Source organism: Notamacropus eugenii, chromosome 1, assembly GCF_028372415.1.
Source record: "Notamacropus eugenii isolate mMacEug1 chromosome 1, mMacEug1.pri_v2, whole genome shotgun sequence".
NCBI classification, from domain to species: Eukaryota; Metazoa; Chordata; class Mammalia; order Diprotodontia; family Macropodidae; genus Notamacropus; species Notamacropus eugenii.
This window is the reverse complement of record NC_092872.1, coordinates 173,319,731-173,341,959: the sequence shown is the minus strand read 5'-3', so window position 1 is coordinate 173,341,959 and position 22,229 is coordinate 173,319,731. Positions and strand designations below refer to the sequence as shown.

At 38.5% G+C, this 22,229-nt stretch overlaps 1 protein-coding gene across 1 annotated transcript in view; it reads right to left on the bottom strand.

Moving 5' to 3' along the window:
• The window catches only part of CEMIP (cell migration inducing hyaluronidase 1), a 246,386-nt gene that overhangs the window by 35,163 nt on the left and 188,994 nt on the right, over positions 1 to 22,229 (bottom strand). Inside the window, exons 14-20 of the mRNA XM_072619226.1 lie at positions 19,555 to 19,760; positions 13,980 to 14,049; positions 13,051 to 13,179; positions 9,707 to 9,792; positions 7,729 to 7,860; positions 2,546 to 2,581; positions 1,524 to 1,679 (exon numbers count right to left, since the gene is read on the bottom strand). Of these exons, the coding sequence (XP_072475327.1) occupies positions 1,524 to 1,679; positions 2,546 to 2,581; positions 7,729 to 7,860; positions 9,707 to 9,792; positions 13,051 to 13,179; positions 13,980 to 14,049; positions 19,555 to 19,760 (815 nt within the window). The remainder of the gene's footprint in view (positions 1 to 1,523; positions 1,680 to 2,545; positions 2,582 to 7,728; positions 7,861 to 9,706; positions 9,793 to 13,050; positions 13,180 to 13,979; positions 14,050 to 19,554; positions 19,761 to 22,229) is intronic.

The window sequence follows — 22,229 nt, the reverse complement described above, 5'->3', positions numbered from 1 at the left end:
CAAAAAGGGCTGTCATTAATACTTTAGTGACTAAGGAGCCTTTCTTTTTCTCTTTGACCTCTTTGGGGTACATGTCTAGCAATGGTATCTCTGAGTCAAAGGCTGTGGACATTTTAGTCACTTTCTTTGCATAATTCCAAATTGCTTTCTAGACTCATACCCCTAATTTTGGTATTTCTACCAAATAGAGAATCATTGATTAATGAATGTCTCTTTTTTTTCAACCAAGCAGGCCTACTTGCAGTTCTTTATACACAGCATCCATTTCCATGCTTTTGCCCCATATCTGAAATGTTCTACCTCCTTACCCCCTTCTCCTGGAACCTCAAGCTCCCTCCAAGGCTAAGTTCAAATGCCACTTGCTTCAAGAGATCTTTATTCCCCCAGTTACTATCACTCTCTCCCCTTCCTTCACCACTAGGTTCAGTCAGTGAATTCTAAAATGATATGAATCAAAGGGAAGTCTGGTATGTTGAGCTTTAGAAGAGTCAATACATACTTAATGCTTCATAGATCTATAGACATGCGTAATCAACACAGATGCACAATAGTTGATATAAAAATACGAACTGACTGTATTATTCAGGTTAGAAATTAAACAAAACAAAACAAAACTTCCTGATGGAGAGGACTGTCTGGCTCCAGAAAGGATTACCAGGGGAGGCTGTGACATTGCCCTTCTAAAGACTTAAAAAAATACATCAAATAATTTAGGCTTAGATTTGTCTGGAACGGGCAAGGTGCTTTCAAATAATTTTATTACATGGTAAACTAAGACCATCAGAGGTAGTACTTTCCTCAGCAAACCATGGGGTCTTCCATATGAGAAGAGAGTAGTGGGAAGGCAGAATTTGGATTTAATAAAATCTTGGCTCAGGTCCTGTCCCTTTTGCTATGTGATCTTCAACCAGTTATTTAGCCCCCCTGAGCCTTGATTTTTTCATTTATAATATGGCACAGTAATACTTAAACTACTCAATTTACAGAGCTATTGTGGGGAGTAAAAGAAATAATAGACATCAGAGTGTTTTATAATGCTAAAGTGAACTATTTTCAGATGCAAAAATATGCCACCTACAGAGAGGAGGTCTCAAAGAATGAGCTCTGAGTCTATTTCTTTAGCTCAAAGTCTTACTGCCACTTATTTGTACTTAGTATCAGAAGGCTTGAATAAATTTCTTTCATCATAGGGCATACAAGTTCTTCATCACTGGGCAGGGCACCTTGGTTTTAATGGGGAATGGCATACAACAAAGCAAATATCTCCATAGGAAGGCTCATCTCTTGGTTAATTTGCTAATTTCTCCAGCTTGCATTGGGTATGAGGCACTGCCACTGGATGGGGGCCGTCGTTACTGAGATGGTAGTAGATGAACCTAAGTCTTATCCTGGAATCACTGTTTTACCTGAAAAACTGGTGTCATTTTGACCCCTTAAATTGTTCCCAATTCTACTAAAGTAGAGGCAACCAAGAACCCAAATCAAAAGGATAGAAATGATGTTACAATAGCCGCAGAACCTACTGTCCTATCGGGAGTGTTCTTCCGCTGTGATCCAGCCCTCCAGGGCCCCAAATTCTATTATCCATCATCTCTGTTCCCACGTTGCCGCTCTCTCCAACAAACAAACTATTCTTTATTTCTTGCTTTGACCCATCATCATAAGGGAATGTTCCACCACTGGAAGAAAGAGGATTTAAGGTGAAATTTAAAGGTTGAATCTCAAATTTAAAAATATATATGCATATATTTTAATTGATACTTTTTGTCTTCAAATAAACTTCATTTCTGAATATATGCCCCCCAGCTCCTTTCTATCTAGTAAGTTATCCCTTGTAACAAAGATTTTAAAAGGAAGAGAAAAACACAGCTAACCATCACCTGGACCTAACAGTATATACCATATTTCACACCTGTAACTGGGAATCTTTCCCTCCCCCTTCTTCTCCCTAGCACACCAATGGGGGATAAGAAAATAAAATGTAATACTTGAGGGGAGTCAAGGATTTTTACCTTCCACATCCAGCCTTCATGGTACTACTGCCCAATTACCACCAGAAGCAGCATGACTCCCATGGCCAACTAGAGGCAGACACCCCAAATTGCTGTCTCGAGATGCCCCAGAGCCTCAAGATAGCTCTTGAACCCAATCTCCTCTTGATAAGAAACCATTTGCCCTGCCATGACGTCCCAAGGTCCTTTGGGCCTCGTTATGTGTCCTGCTTCTTTCGCTATGTAAACCCTACCTGGCTCATCCATTGGCCACGAATGGAATGTAATCAAAAATCCTCTTTTATGTGTTGCTTTCTTCTATTAGAATGTGAACTCCTTGGGGGGGGAGGGTGTCTCAATTTTCTAGTTGTATCTAATGCTTAGCATAATACTTGTCTCATTGAACAGGCTTAATAATAAATGCTTTGCTATTTCATAGTCTTCTCCACCCCCAACTTTTGTAACAAGGAAAAGAGGAGCATTTCTGAACTATTTCACAACTTGGTCATAATGAACCTCAAATTAAGGAGCCCAAATGCAAGAATTAATCTTACCTAGCTAGGGTCAGGCCAATTCCATTGTCAGCAAACCTGAGAAGAAAAACAGGTTGTAAGGTATTGCTTTTCTCAACAATAATTCATGTCTATAATAAAATAATATTTGTAAAGTGCTTTGCAAACCAGAAGTGGTGTATTATCATTATTATTACATGTGGATTCAGGGATTACAAAGTGCTTTGCTCATAGGCTTCACAAAAAGGAGTAGTGTGAGATAAGCCTGAGGAAGGTAAGATGTCTGAATGGGAAGGCTCTGGAATGTCAGGATACAGGGTTTTAATTTTACTTGATGGAAAACAAAAAACCATTGGAGGGTTCTAAGGGATGTGACCAGATCTCTTCATAATGAAGTAGAAGTTTGACAGTTGGGGAAAAAATAGATTAAAGCCAGAGATCTAGACTTAATTTGTTATCACATATTTAATGACACAAGACTAAATTTAAAGTAACATTTTACTTGTCTGTTCTAGGTACCAAAGGAGACATGAGGTTTGTGTAAAATATTGTTCTAGTCCTGACGCTGCTACAAGAGACACTTTGGGTTCCTTCTCTAGCCTATCTCCTTCCCAAGCATTCTCCCTCCGTAACTTCGCCCCAGTTTCTTCTTGGGCCAGCTGTATATCTGTACTGGGTTTAGAAAGCATTTTGGAGGCCTCCTGTATCTTCTGGCTCCATATTGAATTATTGCAACATCCACCCAAGAAGTAAGGCCAGGTTCCTGTGTCTGCCTCTAGGTAGAGGGACCTGCCATCCAGCTGGTTCCACAGGTTTCAGAATGGAAGCCACATTGATGCCAAGTTTCATGACAATCTCACTGAGGTAACATTTTGGGGGATTAATTGCATGGCAAGAGATCTATAAAGCTACCTCCATCTGATAACCTTAGCTTGTGCTGCAAATCTCCTTCCAAGGAAGCTGAAGCAATATCTTCTTAAGAAAAAATTCACCTCTTTTTAAAAAAACCCCAAATGGGCCCACTATTAAAACAAATTCTAAGAAGACTTATTTTGGCCCAGATGTGTGCTTTATTTCATGAATATAGGGAACTTCCAGTGAAGAAATTCCCTCTGCTAATGCAGATCAATAACTATTCTTCAACTTATAGTCCTATTGCTGTCTGAATATCTGAGAAATTAGAGGAAAAGTTTGAATACAGGTCTAACCGATTCCAAATCTGGATCTCTAACCAGTAAACCATGCTGCCTCTCACACCAAGGATATGTCAAATCCTAGAAGATTTTGTGATTAAATTCACATGACAGACAATCAAGGCTTGGGTTTTAGGCATAAGACAGTGATTCTAAGCTTCCTTTCAACCCTAAATCCTGCCTTAATATCATGATCTTATATGCCATTTCTCCTTTTATCCCCACTTGGAAAAAATCCTATCTATCTTTCAAAGCATAGCACAAAAATCACTTCCTCCATGAAGCCTTCCCAGATTCATCTCAGGGGGAAGCACTTTCTCCTTAACACTGCCATAGGACTTAATGAGTACCTCTCCTATGGCCCTTATTATCCTAGACTGCCTTTGATCTTATTTATTTGCATATACTGAGGCAATATGGCATAGTCAATGAAGAGCTGGTGTCAGAGTCCAGGTGACCTTGGCTCAAGACCCACTTCTGACATACTGGCTATGTGACCCCTGGACAGGTTGCTTAATTTCTCAGTTCCCCAGGAAGACTTTAAATTGTAGAATAGTTACTGATTTGAATCAATAGAGAGTATTTCCTTACTTAGGAACTCCCAATACTGATGAACTCACAGGTTTATTTTTTTAAAAATCTGTATCTTTCTTATCTCAACCCTACTTGATTACAAAATCCAGACACCATGCCTTATTCATCTTTGTGGTCTTTGTTTTACCTATGAGCTTTGTACATAAGACGCTCAATAAATGTTTGTTGAATTAAAATGCTCATAGATATTGATCACCTGCTAAGGATACTGAATAAGGGATTCTTGCATTGAGTATAAAGTAGGAGTAGATGGAGGAGGAGCCAGGATGGCAGAAAGAAGCCAGGAAGTTGCCTGAGCTCTCCCCAGTTTCCCTCAGAAACATTAAATCAAGCCTCTAAATGGATTCTGTAGTGACAGAACCCACAAAAAGATGAAGCAAAACAATTTTCTACCTTAAGATAACTTAGAAGGAACTTTAGTACAGGTTTATCTCACTTGCTTAAGAGGGGAGTGCAGCCCAGTTCAAGTGGTATTTGGGCAAGTCAGTGAAGGCTCTTAGCCACATCACAGATGAGCAACCGAGGCCCCTCAGTCTTGGACAGCACAAAAGACAAATTGCCAGCTCCGAAACCCTGGCACAATAGGCGCGACTAGGCTGGGCCACCCCAGTGCAGTGGGCAAGTCACCAGCATCTGAGGCTCCAGCGCAGGAAGCCAATGACCAGGCCCACAAACACAAGAAGTTTTGGGACAGTGCCCCCTACACCACAGAAGCTGAGCTCAACTTTACAAAATGGGCAATAAACCAAAAATAGCCCTGGTCATGGAAAACTGCTATGGCTACAGGAAAGATCAAAAAATAAACTCACAAGAGGACAGCAGTGTCAAAGTGCCTGCATGTAAGCCTCAAAGGGGATTATGAACTGGTCTCAAGCTCAGAAAGTTCTCTTGGAAGAGCTCAAAAAGGATTTTAAAAACCAAGTAAGAGAGTTAGAAGAAAAATTTGGAAAAGAAGTGCAAGTTATGCAGGAGAATTATAAAAAAAGAGTCAACAGTTTGGAAAACCAAGTACAAAAATTGACTGAAGAAAAACAACTCCTTAAAAAAATAGAATTGGCCAATTGGAAAAAAATCCACTGAAGAAAACAATTCCTTTTAAAGTAGAATTGGCTGAATTTAAAAAGAGGTACAAAACTAAATGAAGAATAAAAAATTCTTAAAAATTAGAATTGGGCAAGTGTGAGCAAATGACTCTATGAGACATCAAGAATCAGTTAAACAAAATCAAAAGAATGAAAAAATAGGAAAAAAAGTGAAATACTTCATTGGATAAACAACAGACCCAGAAAACAGAACCAGGAGAGATAATTTAAGAATTACTAGACTACCTGAAAGCCATGAACAAAAAAGGAACCTAGACAGCATCATTCAAGAAATTATCAAGGAAAATGTTGGATTAGATGATCTCTGGGGTCCTTCCCAGCTCTAGAATTCTATATTGAGAATACAGAATAAGTTGTAAAGTGCTAAGGGCATTGGATGAGCAGCTAGGTGACTCAGTGGACAGAATCAGGAGTACTCATCTTCATGAGTTCTAAATCTGATCTCAGACACTTACTAGCTGTGTGATCCTAGGCAAGTCACTTGACCCTGTTTGCCTCAGTTTCCTCATCTGTAAAATGAGCTGAAGAAGGCAAGGGCAAACCACTGTAGTATCTCTGCCAAGAAAATCCCAAATGGGGTCACAAAGAGTCAGAAATGACTGTTAAAGTTGCTCAACAACAGTAGAGTGCTAGATCTGACCTGGATTCAGATCCTGCCTCTGAAACTTACTCCTCCTCCTCCTATTAGCTGGAATTTGTATAATGCCTTCTATGTTCTAGACACTATATTAAGCACTTTACAAATATTATCTCATTTTATCCTCACAACAACTTTGAAAGGTGAGTGCTATTATTATCCTCATTTTATAGTTGAGGAAATGGAGGCAAACAGAAATCAAATGACTTGCCCACAGTCACACAGCTAGTAAATTGAAAAGACCAGATTTGAACTCAGGTCTTCCTGACTCCAGACTCAGGACTCTAGCCCTCTATGCTACCTAGGTGCTATAACTTTGGGAAAATCCTTTAACCTCTCTGCCTCAGTTTATCCATCTGTAACCATGAGATAATAACACCTGTAATCTGTCTCACATGACTGTTGTAATACTAAAAGGAGCTGCCCTATGTCTGTAAACTTTAAAGTGTTTCACATATAAGCTATGTTGGAAACATGAATTCAAGTTCATGTTTCCTTTTGCCAGCCTCAAAACTTTGGTCCACGATAATCTGGTCACATACCAAGTCATTCAAGACATTCTATTACTGTTGCTGTTGCTTGTTCTAGAGGTCCAAATGACAACATGAACGTGATTTCTTGACTTGTTGGTGAATTGGATTTAAGTGAGGCAGAACGCTGCAAAATCGGTCATCCTCACTTTCTCTTCTGGGTCATCGAAATCCAGCAGCAGGACAAAAGTCAAGATGACCAAGAAAGGCTGAGGTTGGACGATGAAGGCAAAGACTATGTCCTATCCTTCACAAGGTCTTGACCAGGGGAGCTCAATAAATGTTTGCTTATCATTACTTTCTCATTTCGGTTCTTGGTTGTAAAAATGCATCAGTATTTTAAAAGTCCACAAGATGGTGTTATTGCTTCATGAAGATGTCTCCATTGCCTCTGTATATCTCTTGCTAGAGTCTTTTGAGTGTGTGTTCTCTGGGGTGCCTTTCTTTTCTTCTCTATCTTTGTCTTTCTGTGTTTCTGTTTTTTTGAATTTCTCTTTATATCTCTGTCTCTGTTTTTCCTTCTCTGACTTGGTGGAAGTGTCTCACCAACCATCCATCTCTTGCTCAGTTCTATCTCCTTTTTATTTCCCCCATCCCTCTCCCACTCATAATCCCTTTTTTCTTATCCTAAAGCTGACATTTTATATTTTATTTTTCTTTTAATAAACAGACCGAGTTGCTTTTTGATCAGTTTCCACAGTGGTTGACCCCCTTTAAAGTGTCCCCTTTTTTGAATGAAGCTCATGTTGTATGAGCATACTAGTAACCTAAGTATTGATGGTATCAGCGAGGCATTTGCATTTATGTAACCAGAGGATGACACTGAGCCACTCTGAAAAGTACTAGGCTCCAGACTTAGTCAAGGTATTTTTAAGTCTTTTAGAGGATATTACAGAAAAAGCTTCTTGTTTATTTTGGTTCCCTTTCAGCCCCAGTAATTTCCTGCTTCTCTTCTTAAACTTTATCAGAAATTCTTCACAAAAAAATTAAACAGGTGGTAATCTTCTATTTACTCTCTCTATACTGCTCCTTTTCACCTTGAGTAGATAAGAGGTATAAATCCTCATTATTAGTCTTGCACTAGGAAAAAGTGTGCTAGATGAAGTCTCTTCTCACCCTAAGACTCTAAGCATAGCTTAACTAAGGGGAGAAAAAAAACAGAACTCACTGGCAGTGGTCCATCCACACATCTCCTCCTCGGAGCCATGCTCCATGATCCTGGTTTTTGTAAGCAATAAAGTGCTTAATGATGGCAGGTTCCCTGGGCTTCAGAGGGTCAGCATCCTTGTGTGGGCTGTATCTGTAACACAAGAACAGAGAGAACTATTTTTGGCAGGAAGGAGTTTGTCCATTGGGATTCCAGAAAAGGCTTACTTGTTCAAATACCTTAGTGTGTTCCTTCTGTTCAAAGCACTCCAAAAGACAAGCTATAAGCAACATAGACCTAGAGACAGAGATAGAAGGCACCCCAGAAATGATGTAGCCCATCCCTTCATTTTACATATGAGGAAACTGAGGCTTAGTGACTTGTCTAAAGTCACACAGGTATTAAGTATAAGAGGTAGGGTCTGAACCTTAGTTTTCTAACTCTAGAGACTATACCATGCTGTCTATGTGTATAGTGTATTATATAACATATAATGTACATGGGTCTAATATGTGTATTTATGTACATATCTATGCATATAAGCATATATGCAGAGCATATTCTTGCATTGCATACATGTTGTATATACGATGCATTCATCTGGACACATTTCAATCATCCTTGTACAATCTGTATATCTATACACACATGTGTAATTGCACACTGCATACATAATAAGCTTGTGCATACAATAGATTTCTGTACACACAGCATACAAGCAAATAAATAGGCACACACATATGTACATATTATGCACACACATATATACACAATGGCAAAAAATGCTTATGCTTTGATTTTTCCTGGCCCCCTGACATAAGATTGGATCACAAATTCTTATGATGAGTCATGAAAAAGGAGACATAAAAAAAACCACAACAAAATGCCCTGGTGAATGGAAGCCCTAAAAAACATTCCTCCAGCTGATGCTTATCAGCAACAGCTTGGGAACAAGCAACAGACATCTGGCTCTAATTCATTCCTATTCCCAGAGAGGACTCAGGTCGGGAAGCAATATGGAGAGATCAAAAAGTTCATTCCAGGTCATACCTGGAGAGGGCCATGGAGACTTCAAGTCATAGTTCTGGAAAATGGAGGAGAAGAAAAAGGGCAGAGGGGAAATTTTCCTGGACTTGAAGTTCAAAGATTTGGATTCAGGTGCTAGCTATGCCTCTAATTAGCTGCATAACCTTCATTAATGACTATTTAAGCTTTTCACAAAGTGATTTATAAATATCCTCTCATCTGATCCTTACAACTCAGGGAGATTGGAGAGATTATTATCTCCATTTTACAGATGAAAAAAACTGAGGTAAATAGAGGTTAAGTGGCTTGCCCAGGGTCACACAGTTCGTAGATGTCTGAGAGAGCATATGAGCTCAAGTTCCTAGCTCTATCCACTGCACTACCTAGTTTGTCAAGTCCTTCTGGGTCTCAAATCCATCATTTAAAAGTGAAAGGGCTGGAGTATGATCCTATGATTAGAGGAGAGCTAGCTCTAACAATCCAAAAGTCTATCTTGGAACTCCTTAACTTTTTCTCGTATTTCAGGAAAATTATCCAAGGTATTAAATTAAATAGCTTTGCATTTTTCAATGCTTTTGGCATCGATATTGTTGGCCTTGCTCAGTTTTTAAGAGATACTTCAAACAAAGCTAAGAGCCCTTGACAAGAGATCTGGTCATTCATAGTCCATTACTTCCCAGAAGGTTTGTCTGATCCAATGATTTACCTTAACTTCAAACCTGCAATCTTCGTTAACATAGATGGACATGGAGGATTTGCCTGACTGATTTATACAAGTATGTGATGATTCTCTTTTTCTTGACCTCTAGCAGACTTAAAATCATGCAGTTGAGGTGTAGCCTCCTCCTCCAAAAAGCTAGCCTTGGATTTGACATGGAAATGTCTAGATGAGAAAATGTCCAGTCGAGCAAAACCTGTCATGCTCAATCTGTCCTTCCAGAGATCCAGAGACACAAACTGGGCAGTTAATTACCTGGCAGAAATAATAGAAAGGAAAGGTCTCTTGTCCTTGGCAGACGCTTCTGTGGTTTTGACTCCATTATCAATGATCATGCCAGCCTAGGGAGGAAAGAAATTTGGGGGATATTTTACAAACTTTGGTATAAAACCTCTCAACAAATGTTCCTTGAAATTCCTCTTTGAGGAAGTCTTACCATCCTAATCAAGTACTTAATCAAAGATTCCCAAGAAAGATGTAGGACATAACAACGATCTAAAACAATTCCCAAAGACTCATGATGGAAAATGCTATCTACATCCAGAGAAAGAGCCATGGAATCTGAATGCGGATCAAAGCATACTATTTTCTCTTTTTTTGTCGTTCTTTTTAGTTTTTTCTTTCTCATGGTTTTTCCCTTTTGCTATGATTCTTCTTTCACAATATGACTAATGTGGAAATATATTTAATATGATCATACATGTATAGCCCATATCAGATTGCATGCTGTTTAGGGGAGGGGAAAGAGGAGGGAGGGTGAAAAATTTGGAACTCAAAATCTTATAAAAGCGAATGTGGAAAATTAAAAATAAGTAAATTTAAAATAAAAGCATGAGAAAGTCTGAGATGTGAGTAGCAATATGGAAAGGGAGAAAGAGCACAGGATTAACTTCTCATCTAGACCCTGCTGTTAACAAGTCAAAGGTCTCTAAGAATTGGTTTCCTCAAATGTAAAATCAAGTGACTAATCTAGGTAATCTCTAAGGTCACTTCTGGTTTTGATTACCCTATGATTCTAGGAACATAGTCTAAAGAGATCTAATTAGAGTGTCCATGTTTCTAAATTTCATTTTATTTTCAGATGTATGTTCTCTATCACCTCTACCTTATTAATTGAGAAAGCAAGAAAAACAAAACTCCTGTCATCTCAAGTTCCAGTTTCTCTCTTCTTTCTGTGGATCAATTTTAAAAAATCACATGGTCTCCACCTATTGCATCTATTGATTCATCACCCAATCTCTCTTTGATTCCCTTGCAATCTGTCTTCTGCCCACACAACTCTACTGGAATTGTTCTCTCAAAGGTCACCAATGATCTTTTAATTACCAAATCTGATAGCTTTATCCTCAGTCTTTGTCCTCTAAAATTTCTCAGGAGCAATGGGAACTTAGTGCAACCTCATCCTTTCTTGAGAATATTTTTTCTTGACTTCTATGACTTTTCCCTCTCTCTCAAGAGACTCACCACCTCCAGGGGCACCCTGCCCCCTTGCTTTCCTCTTGCTCCTTTCCCATAATCCATTGTCTCAAATACAATTGGTTGATCTGGGTGATGTCCCCTTTCCTTTATTTCATCCCCTTTCTCAGCATGTTGGCAAGAACTGCCACTACTAGGGGTACTCTCCCTTTTTTGTCCAGACCCCATCCAGTTCACTTGATTGATCTTACAATTCGGTTGAAATGGAAATCACATACTCTGTTCCTTCTGGTGAGATGATGCACCACCAAGTATTACCATCTGCCTTGCCACTGCATCCTAAACTCCTTTAGGCTTTACCATCTGCCCTGCATCTCTGCCATCTAGACACTTAGGCACTCCCATCTGACCTAATGATGAAACCTAAAGACCTTTGGTTTTGCCACTAGCTTTTACATTAGTCTCTTCATTGCTATTTCCACTGCCACAACCCTAATTCATACTCTTATTACCTCACAAGAGATCAACAATAGTTTCCCAATTGAGGTTTCTACCTCAAATCTTTCCCCTCTCCATTGTGTCCTATACCCTGACACCAGATGAATTTTTTTTTTTTACTAAATTTTAATTGGCATCCCTGCCCAATGATACTAGCTGGCTTAGAAACTTGTAGTGGGTTCCCTTTGCCAACAGAATTTAGTACAAATGAATCAATCTGGCATTCAAAGTCCTCCATAAACTGACTTCAATTTATCTTTCTAGACTTATCTCTTACAAATCTCCTATATCAGATCCATTCTTGAGCCAAACTGTTCTACTTAATGTCCTCTCCTACCATTAAAAATCAACACATATCCATTAAATACCCAACATGTGCTAGAAGTTGTGCTAAATGCTAAAAATACAATTGAAAAAAATCAAGACAGTTCACACCATCAAGCAACTTACATTTCATTACTATTCCCATCCTTACCTATTGAATTTTATCCTTCTTCTAGGGTTTTATTCAAATGCTTCATTCTATGAAGCTTCCATTGATTTCTCTAGCCAGAAGTAATTCCTCCCTTTCCTGAATCCCTACAGTACCTTGCTTTTACCACTAATATGGACCTTAAATGCTTTATTTGTATCTTGTATCATATTATCTCCTCTATGATTATGATCTCCTGGAAGGCATAGACCATGTCTTAAACATCTTTGTGTTCCACACTGTGCCTTATGCATAGTAGGCACTCAATACATTCTTGTGAAATGAATGAATGATTATTTTTAGAATTTAAAAATTACATTAAACTTATAGCAACTTTAAATATTATTTTCAAAATTATTAGATCACAAAATATGTACTTTGCCCTTCCCATATTTCTAGCATCTCATTCTTCATTCCCTGGAAAGAGAGAAAGAATGGGATGCTGGGACAACAGAACACAAATTTTTTAGATCTCTGTGCAGAAAACACACACACACATACACACACACAGAGGAAGACAGAATTTCTCTAACAAATCTTGCCTCTGAAAAATAATACCAAACATTCATATGAAAGAATCACCCAGATGTTTTTTAATATTATCATTTCTAGTTATATTAACTAACATCTGGCTGGCTGACTATTTTAGTTTCCATCCAGCTGTTTAGACTTCACAGGTACATTTATAGATTCTTATGAAACCAAGACAAGAAGAGAGAAGAGAAATGTCTCCAACTTTGTTTCAGCTCACTCCCTTTAGGGCTAAGGCATGTGGACCAGTGCTTATTTCCAAGGATGGCTTACAATATTCAGCCCCATCAAATGAATCATGGAAAAGATCTCAAGACATTACTATTCTAGAGAAGGAGACATGAGTCTAGTGCCAGCAAAAAGAAAAGACAAAAAGAAAAGAAAGACTTTTTCCTCATTTGGTTTCTACCCAAATGTTGAGCCGGGGATCAGCAGTTTTAAGTCCACATTTTTAAATCTGTTTTATTCAAGAATCGCTAAAGAATTCTAGTAGGGGAATGGTGGCAAACTGGGACATCTCCAAAAAGGCCACCTTATTTCCATATACAAATTCAGGGAGTACAACTGTCACTATCTGTGGCAGAAAGAAATGACTAGAATATTTCCTAAGTGGGCGAAGAAAAGCAAGTGTCAATGTGGTTCATTTAACTGGGACAGCTCTTTCTACTTCATGAAAACTTACCCGATAGTTGGAATGAGCCCGGTTGTTATAAAATTTTCCCAGTGGAATGTGTTCTGAGTAGCCTGGGGAATACATTCCTTCTGAGGGACCTGTAGGTACGTGGTGAAATATAAACCAAAATCCAGTCTCCTGTTGAAGGAGGGAGGAGGAGTGAAAGGAAAAAAATCCATGTAAATGTTCATTTCTAGGTCAACTAAATCATATCAGGCAAAATATAGTAAAGAATGTTGAACAAAGTGCAATGTATCTACATTGTTCACACATACCCATACCCTCCCATCATGAACACACTTTCAGTTTTCTTTCTGAAGAGAAATACTAGTTTCACGAAGAAGGTATAATTTTCAGAGCCATCAAATCAACTGAACAGATCCATGGCTAGCAATTTTTTGTACCCAGAGCAAATAGTTTAGTATGAGTCTTCAAACACAGCTGGGGAGGGAGCCTTACACTATAGGAGTATGGATGTGGTCCCTAAGCCAATGAGGAATTCAGTGGGAGAAGGGCATCCGTAGTTTCTGATTTTAATGAATTAATCTTGCTAATTCGATGCAAAACTCAGTTGTTTCTAGCTTCTGAAGGACTGCAAAGGCTTTTATTATTTTCTAAATTCAGCACTATAAGGCAAAGTCCTGGTCATCCTACTATAGTTATGGTTCTGAATTTCAAACACCCTAGGCTTACCATTTCTAAGGACATTGTTCTAATTTCCACAAACTCTGGGGAATGCCTATTGCTTGAACTGAGTCAATGCAATCCTGGCCTGGAAACCTTCCTGAGAATGAATGGTGAGTGGATTTACAGCAGTGAGTGGGAAAAGAGCAAGCTAAATTTCAGTCTTCTGAAACATCTACATCTCCAAAGAAGTGATCCGCTCTAGTTATCCCTAATCTTTTTTTTTTTGCCAGAGAAGAAGCTTTTATACTCACCTCAGAACCTGCCGCGGCACAGTTCACAAGGTTGTTGTTGGGATTTGCCATCCAGAAGGTGGACACAGCACTGTAAAAGTGAAAGAAGAGATTCACTTTGCCTGTTGGAATGACTGATGTTCAAGAACATCAGTGAGCATTTCTACAGGATTTTGCAATTAATTTGAAGAATCTCTTATAGAAATAAGCACATATGAAAAAGCACCATGTCTCTGTTTGAAAACTGGTCATATCTACTCGAATACATTTTCATTTAAGAATGTAAAATACTTAAAAGGAAAAAGGACCTAGACTTTTAGAGAAAGAATTCATTTGTGGTAGAGGTCCCTCCATATTTAGGCAACTGTCTAGTGACCAGTAAAGTCTATAAAACAAAATGAAATGAAATTATTCTTCTAAATAATAGGAATCCGTAGGAAGAGAGGAAAATGTTAGCTCCCAGTAAGCTAGGAAACTGTTCTGATTGCAAAGAGACCTTTAGAGGATTTTCTAGAAAGTTGGGGACATCAAGTAGCATTCTGTCTCTTCCAACTTGCAAATGTGTGGGAGGTGATGATCTTTTCCCTGCTGAAAGAAAGCTTCATGGAATAGGGAAAAATCCTAATAAAACAGAAAAAAATTATTCTTGGGCAGAGAAGATGCATGATTAGGCAGAATGAGTAAGAACTGATGGGACAAATTAACACTTTCTCTTTGAAAAGTCATAATCAAGTAGTTTGGAGTATATTATGCCCTTTGAGGCAATGAAGTCCTAAGAGGCTGAAACCAGAAAGCTAGGGTTTAGCATAAGCCTTAGAAGGTTTATGATGTAAATAAAAGATTGAGGATAACTTTATAGTTAGTCTTGTTGGAGAAATATTATGCTACAGTTTTGACAATTTTAGTATTTCCTTAGTTTCAAAAACTCTACTTAAATATTTTTAAGAAAATAAAAGCAAGAGAGAGTTAAACTTTTTTTTTGGCTTAAGTAATAGGCCAAATAGATAATGAAAGCAATTAAATCCAAAGACTTTTTCACACTAGCAAGGAGCTTTAGAGAGGGAGGACTCTGGAGCTAGCTATGGTTGCTATGGAAACACAAGTAAGCTTTATCTTGGTTGCTGAAAAGCAATGCTGAGGGTAATGCTGAATGGAAGCCAGCCTTATTTTATTTTTATTGAGAGCAATTTAAAGTGGAAAGTAACCTTTAAGATTACCTTAGTCTAATCCTTTATATTTTACAGTTGAGGAAATTGAGGCCCAGTGAAGATAAATGAAAAACAAAAATACTCTGGTAAATCTGAAATATGGCCATTAATTCCCCAAAGACAAGCCAGAAGAATTTTGCTACACATTGATTGTGGAATTATTTGCTTTCTTTCTGTAAATGACAATGGTACACTCTCCCCCACTTTCCTCCTTATTCCATCCCTCTACACCTATGAAGCACTACTGTATTGTTATATTATAATGTGAAGATGATTCTAGGTTCTGAAAAGTTTTGCCAGGAGAGCTATTAAAAAAAGGTATCTGTCACCCAACCAATCCATAAATGTTGAGCCATTCATTACCAGAAGACTGGCCACTGGGCAATGAACTTTGGGACAGAGGACGGGGTCAGCTGCTCAGATGGTTTATGATTTTTGTCGGTGGGAGAGGAGTGTCCACCATTGACAAAATCCCAGATCTTCTGAAATCTCAAGGATATCACTTGACGTTGCTCTAGTTCTCCCAAAAGTAGTTTTTAAATCAATTTTAGTAGAGCAGTGTTGCATGATGGACAGATTAGGCCACCCGAGTCTTGCCTCCTTAACACACTCTAGTTGTGTGACCAAGAGGAAGTCTCAAAGCCTCTCCATGCCCCTGACAATTCTCTAAGGCTGTAAATTACACATAAATTGCTAATCAGCATTTGTAGACATTTTCACACCCAGAATTCGCTTTATGGATGAACTCACAGGACTGGACAAAAAAAAAAGATTATTAGCTTTCACAATCTCCCTTGAAGATTATTTCTTTTTTCTGTATTTTATAGATTTTATAGGTAGGGCAGACAAGGCACATATATAGTTGAAGTCATACCACCAGTCAGAGACTAAAAGTTGGAAATGGAACTAAATGAGTCTCCATGGCCTTTAGTATAGAACCCGCTACTGTCTACTAAATCTTGGTGCCTTCCTTTAGCTTGCCTGTCACTTCTCTCTTCTTAAGAAAAGAAGGCCTCTGGGCTGATGACTAGGGTCACGGGTCTAAGTCAGGAGCTGTCAAGGATGGAATAAACCCATTTCCCTTATTTATTCTATAATGGCCTATACCTCATCATTGGTAAAAGGTTTCATTCTTAATTTTTTTGGGGGGGGGGGCAACATTACTTATGAATCAGACCGCTCTAACTACACCCATTTTCCTCCCAGAGGAAATACATTTTGAAATAGAGAAGTAAAATCCTGGAAAGAGTTGATGACTGAGCCAAGTCTGCCATTACAAGTCCTTTTACCCATGGCATTACAATGCCTCTTACTAACACAATATAAAGAGAATTGTGGAAAGAGAAGTAGACTTGGAGTCAGAAGGAGACAAAGATTTGGGCACCTATTTCCATGAGCTGGAGCAAACTGCTTCACTTTCCTCAACCTTAGTGACTTTATATTTATAATAGAGAGCTCTGGACTAGGAAACCTCTAACGCAGAGGTGGGAAACCTGTGATCTCAAGGCCACATGTGACCCTCTAAGTCCTCACATGTGTCCAGGTTCCCCACTCCTGCTCTAAGATTTCTTCTGTCTCTAAAAATCATAATCTATAATATCAGTGAGAAGCAACTAAATTTTTTCATTTTCCTATCAGACAATTCTGGGAAGGAAGTAACTAAGAATCAAGGCCACTTAAGAGAATAGTTTTATGTTTTCTTGAAGAAACTTGGGAGACATTTTAGCATCATCCCATCCTTTTGTACTTTTTTGTGGTGGTCAGAACGGAAATGATCTTCCTTTTCTTTAAACTTTACCCTGGATAAGTCTTGAACATTTGTTTTTAGCCAACTCCAGGGAGAATGTCCAGCCCTACAATTGTGTCAAAAGAACTCACGTAATTTACTTCCTTCCAAACTGACCAATGAGACATATGGACAGATTTTGATACAATCTGTAAGCATCAATTCTACCATCTGGTGCTGGTCTCTGCATGTTAATGGTGAGCAGCATTTTCATCTAGAATCATCGCTTTGCTTTTGAACTTTCCTGACAGATGGCAGGAGGTGACAAAATAAAATCATTGGCAGAAATTTCTCAAAACGTGTCTAAATCACTCACCATCTTAGTAATCCACTACACCCATGACGATAGTCAATAATTTCTTGGTGTCTGTGTTTGATGTTTGGCTGTTATAAGGTTATCCAAATCTTGTTATACCATACACCCACCAATTCCTGATGACCTATGTGTTCTTAGTCTTTGAATTAGAGAAAAAAGTCAGATTCTTCCAGGATATGTTTTTCCATGAAAGGAAGTTAAGAGAGGTTGAGAAATTGCCTAACTCTTCTATGCCAGGAGGGGCCTTACTGTTTCAATGGTTTCTCTGATAAACTTGGAAGGTGACTTGGAAATTATAGTTATATAAGTGCTTTCCTCCATATCATTTATTTGCTCAATTTCTGAAGCCAGATTCTCTCAAAGCAATCATAAAAAGATAGTAGGGATAATGTATAATCAAAAGGCCATGGAATCCAAACCCCTAATTTAACAAATGAGGAAAATTATGCCCAGAGATGTTGTATCTTGCCCAAGGTCACCACTAGTAAGTAGCAACTTGGGATTCAAACCTGGTTGCTCTGACCACTGCACTGAGTTGCTTTCTTATACCACGTTTCTTCCAAAAGCATAGCTTCTTTGGAAGTAAACTGGATTCAGTGGGTTCCCTTGCCCTCCTCCTCATGTTACTAGTTTAATTCTAGAGAAAAGATCATGTCTTATGAAACACTGGCTCTGACATTAGAGAGATGATCACATAAATAGTTCATAGAAAGCCACTGCAATTAACTTTTATTTGGAAACTCATACTGAGGCTTAGGCCAAAAACAGATTAAATACAGTTATGAAAAGGAGTGTCATGCTCAGCCCTGCTGCTCGTTTCACAAAAGTTAATACTGGCACGAGTGATCCAATGGACCCTCAACATTTGGAATTACAGCTGTAAAAATGCTTAATAGCATCTTAGATCTGGAGAGGAATTTGGGTACGTTATGGAATTCAGGAAAGTCAGTTCAGATCTGGGAAGAGTCATTTGATGTAGAACAAAATATTAAACATACACAAGAAGTGCTTGATAAATACTTGTTGAATGGTTCACCTTTTATCTTTATGCCCTTCCTCTCAAGATGTCTCAAGGCAAATTGAAAGATAATACCATAGTTGGTGCTGGGTTTTATAAGTGAATCACAAAATTTGGCATGTGAAATACTTCAAGTGACAGTCTTGGGTCAAGTCTGATATTAAACTAAACATGTGGACTTGATACACTGATTGGATCAGGACTTCCATAACTGGAAGACACCTTCAAGGTTATTTTAGTTCATCTCCCTCATTGCATAGATAGGGAAACTGAGGCTCATAGGGATGAATAATTAAGTCAGACAGTGGATGATGTTTAATAAATCTTTGTGGGTTGACTGAGTGGGGATTCGAACCTGATTTTCCTTACTTAAAAGCCATTACCCTATCTGTTCCACCATTAATTCTAATGAGTTGTACCATAATTCTGAAGAGAAGCGACACGGTGCTGTGGTTTACAATTAAATCACATAGTAGAAACTCTCTGTTCTATTTCTGCTCTTCCCACCAACTTCCCATGTGACCTTTGGCTTCAGTTTCTAAGGGTTCTATTTATTGTACATTTTACAAGTGGCAAAGAAAAGCAAACAAAACCCCAAAATTTTAATGTCAGCTTCAGTCTGTGAGTCATAACATCTAATTATATAAACTTGAAATTACATGTTGTCTAATATGACATGAATGAATAAAGGAATTCGTGAAGCATCTGTTAAGCACTTGCTGTGTGCAAAGAACTGTAGTAAGTGCTGGGGACACACAGTCTGTGCTCCCAAGCATCTCACATTCTAACGGGAGAAAACACATTGGAAGGTTCCAGCTGCAAGTCAGATAGAAAAAGCCTATGGTCCTTAGGATGCAATGACAAAGCAGATGGACGTCATTAAATGATAAAATCCTATCATATTGGATATGATGGAAGAATCATAGAAAATGAACACAGGTTCTTTGCTACATAATCTCAGAAATTTCCTTCCCATCCATAGCTCTAATACTCCAAGTTCTGTTACCTTTATGAAAGTTAAAATGGACAATGGCTTTGGACCTAATCATGTTGTTATTTTGGCTAAACATGCATTTAGGACTCTGATGGAGTCAGCCGCTATAGCCATAAAGATTTACTTTATACTATGCAGACTTGCTTATACTTCTTAAGAGGGCAATCATGGTGCCCAGTGTGACCTCCCAGAAGCCGTGTCTCTTACATTGTTTCAAGCCTGAGGTTTAAGCCAACATGGTAGATGCCAAAAGCTCTGAGGTATAGGGTCTTACTTGCAATCCTGCCTGGGTTTGGGGATGTATCCTGGGTAGGAATCCTCAGTAATCATCCTGCACATTCTGCTGTCCCTGTCAGAGGGGAGGAGGGTTCCAGACTTGACCAGCAGTCCAAGGCAGTGATCGAAGGTGTTCCGTTCCTCTGGCCCATCTTCAGTAAAGAAGCAGTGACCCAGGGAGTCATATCCCACAACATCCTTGACCTTTAGAAATCAAGACAAAGGCAATATTTCATCCAATATTCTTAGCTACCTACTCTTTAAGATTTTAATATTGTCACTAAGTGATGGAAAAAGAAGGTAAATCAATGTCATGAAAGGTACCCTTTGACTCCCTAAAGAAGACTGGAATTCTTGGACCTGTCCTGGTCTGAAACTACTCTTCTAGAGTAGAGAAGTATTTATCCTGGTTGTCACCTTTTGGATATTCACTGGGCTATCATTCCCCTATTCCATCCTTCCTCTTTCCCCAAAGGTTAACACATGGTTACCCTCAAAGTGGGTAAGGTCAGCACACATTTGCATACATTTAGTAAAATGCCAAAGACATGTGGGAGTCTGGAGATTTTAGAACTTAATGTTCTCATTTCCTGGAGGAAGGAACTGAGGCCCCAAGAAGGAAAAGAATTGCCCTTGGTTCCCTCAATCTAGGATTCTACATTGAAACTGTCAAGTTACAGAGTCCCAGTCCAGTCCTATGTTTTCCACAACATATTACCTTCCTCTAATCCTCTGTTACCTTGAGTCAAGATTTACCATTTGATGAATCAATAAGTTCCAATTTTTTTTTCAATAAATATCAAACCAACATAGTAACCTACTTTTTCTCCTTGTGAACTCAAGGAGCTATGAATGCTTTGGAAGACAAACAGGAAAATGAAAGGTATCCTTTATATAAATTCCACTTTCAATTGCTGTTCTCTGGGTAGAACTCTATAACCATATCCATTCTTGTCTAAAAGGTTTCCCATTATCCCCTTAAGACATGTGAGATGCTACATATTAAATAGATGGGAGATTCTGGTTATTCTTTCTTAAAGCTAGTGTGTTTTTTTCTTGTGTTGCTTTCCCTTCTTCTCATTCCAAATGAGGGATGAATGAGGAGAGGACTGTGATGAGGTCAAAAAAAGGGACTTAGGTCTTGTAGGAGAATGAATGAGGAACTAGAAATAACATGGAATAGGGGAGTCATTGTGCATCCATGATTAACATTCTTTTGGATATCCTCCAAGTCATCTCTTGGGTATGGATAAAATGTAGACATGAAGCATCAGTAACCACCAAGTCAGAGATGCAAACATTCAGATCTCAGTGCTGTTAACTCCCTCTTCCCACTCTCAAATCTGACTGTAGGAATGACCAGTCAATGTCTGCATTTGGTGGCAGAGAGCCTTGGAACAAAACCTAAAGATTGGACTCATTAAGTTTGAATTCCCATTGACTAGTATTGTCTCCTCAACCTGTGGTTCCATTTCAAGCCTCAGTGTCTGTTTTGCTTTATACAAACCTGCTCCTTAAATCATTTTTTCAATTTCTTCACTTTTAATCCAAACACTTCCTTCTTTACTGTATTCCCATGCACAATCTGAATATTGTCATCATCCTATTTAATTTTAATAAGCCTCAATCACCCTATCAAGCATAAAGTTCTACTGCAAGGGCCTATGTAACTTAGAACTTAAATCTCTTTGAAAAAATCCTCATTTCTAGTATACTTTTTCGAAGTGCCCATTACATTACATATAACTGAACTGAATGTAATGTAGTCATTGACTAATAAAACTCAACAGAGATAAAAATAGAATCTCATACACTAGAATCTTAAGTTAAATTAAGTGTAAAAAATTAGCTTTACAAGTACAAGATGAAGAATGCAGGGTTGGACAATAGTTTGAAAAAAAAATGTGTTCTTACTGAATTGTAAGCTCACTACGAGACAACAGTGTGATATGGCAGACAAAGAAAAGCTAAAATGATCTGACTGTAACAAGAGAGTTATAACCTCCAGAAATTAAGATATGATATTACCACTGCATTTTGCTCTGGAAAGACTACATTTAGAGTATGATGCCTGGATACCATAGTTTTAGGAAGCTGGAGAGCATCCAAAGGAGAGCAAACAGGATGGTGAAGAGTCTTCAGTCCATGATATATGAGGATTGGTTAATAGTACTAGGAATATTTGGCCTGGAGAAGATTTGGGGGATGGGGGGACATGCTCATTATCTTCAAGTATTTAAATGGTCATCAGGTGGAACAGGAATAATATTGTTTTCCTTTTGGTCCCAGAGCACAGAATCTGGAGAAGTTGTAAAGAAGTAAACTTTGACTTCATAATCATTATAGTGGAAAATGGAAGGATCTTCTTCAAGAAGTAAGGAGGACCCCTCCATGAAAATCTTCCAATAGAGGCTAGATAAGTGCTACAATTATAGTGCTACCTCTTCTGTAGGTATGAGTGAGAACAGGTGTCTGCTGAGGTCCCTTCCAAGTTGCCTAAAACTGTGATATATTTATACTAATCCATACATTTCCATTCCCATAGAGCTAACTTCACTTGAGCCTAAGTAGTTCCAATGGTAAATACATCTGTTGCCTGGTATGACCAAGCGGCTACAACTGGTCCATTGCTGATCTGCCATGTCAAATGAATTGCAGATGGGAGCCTGTGAA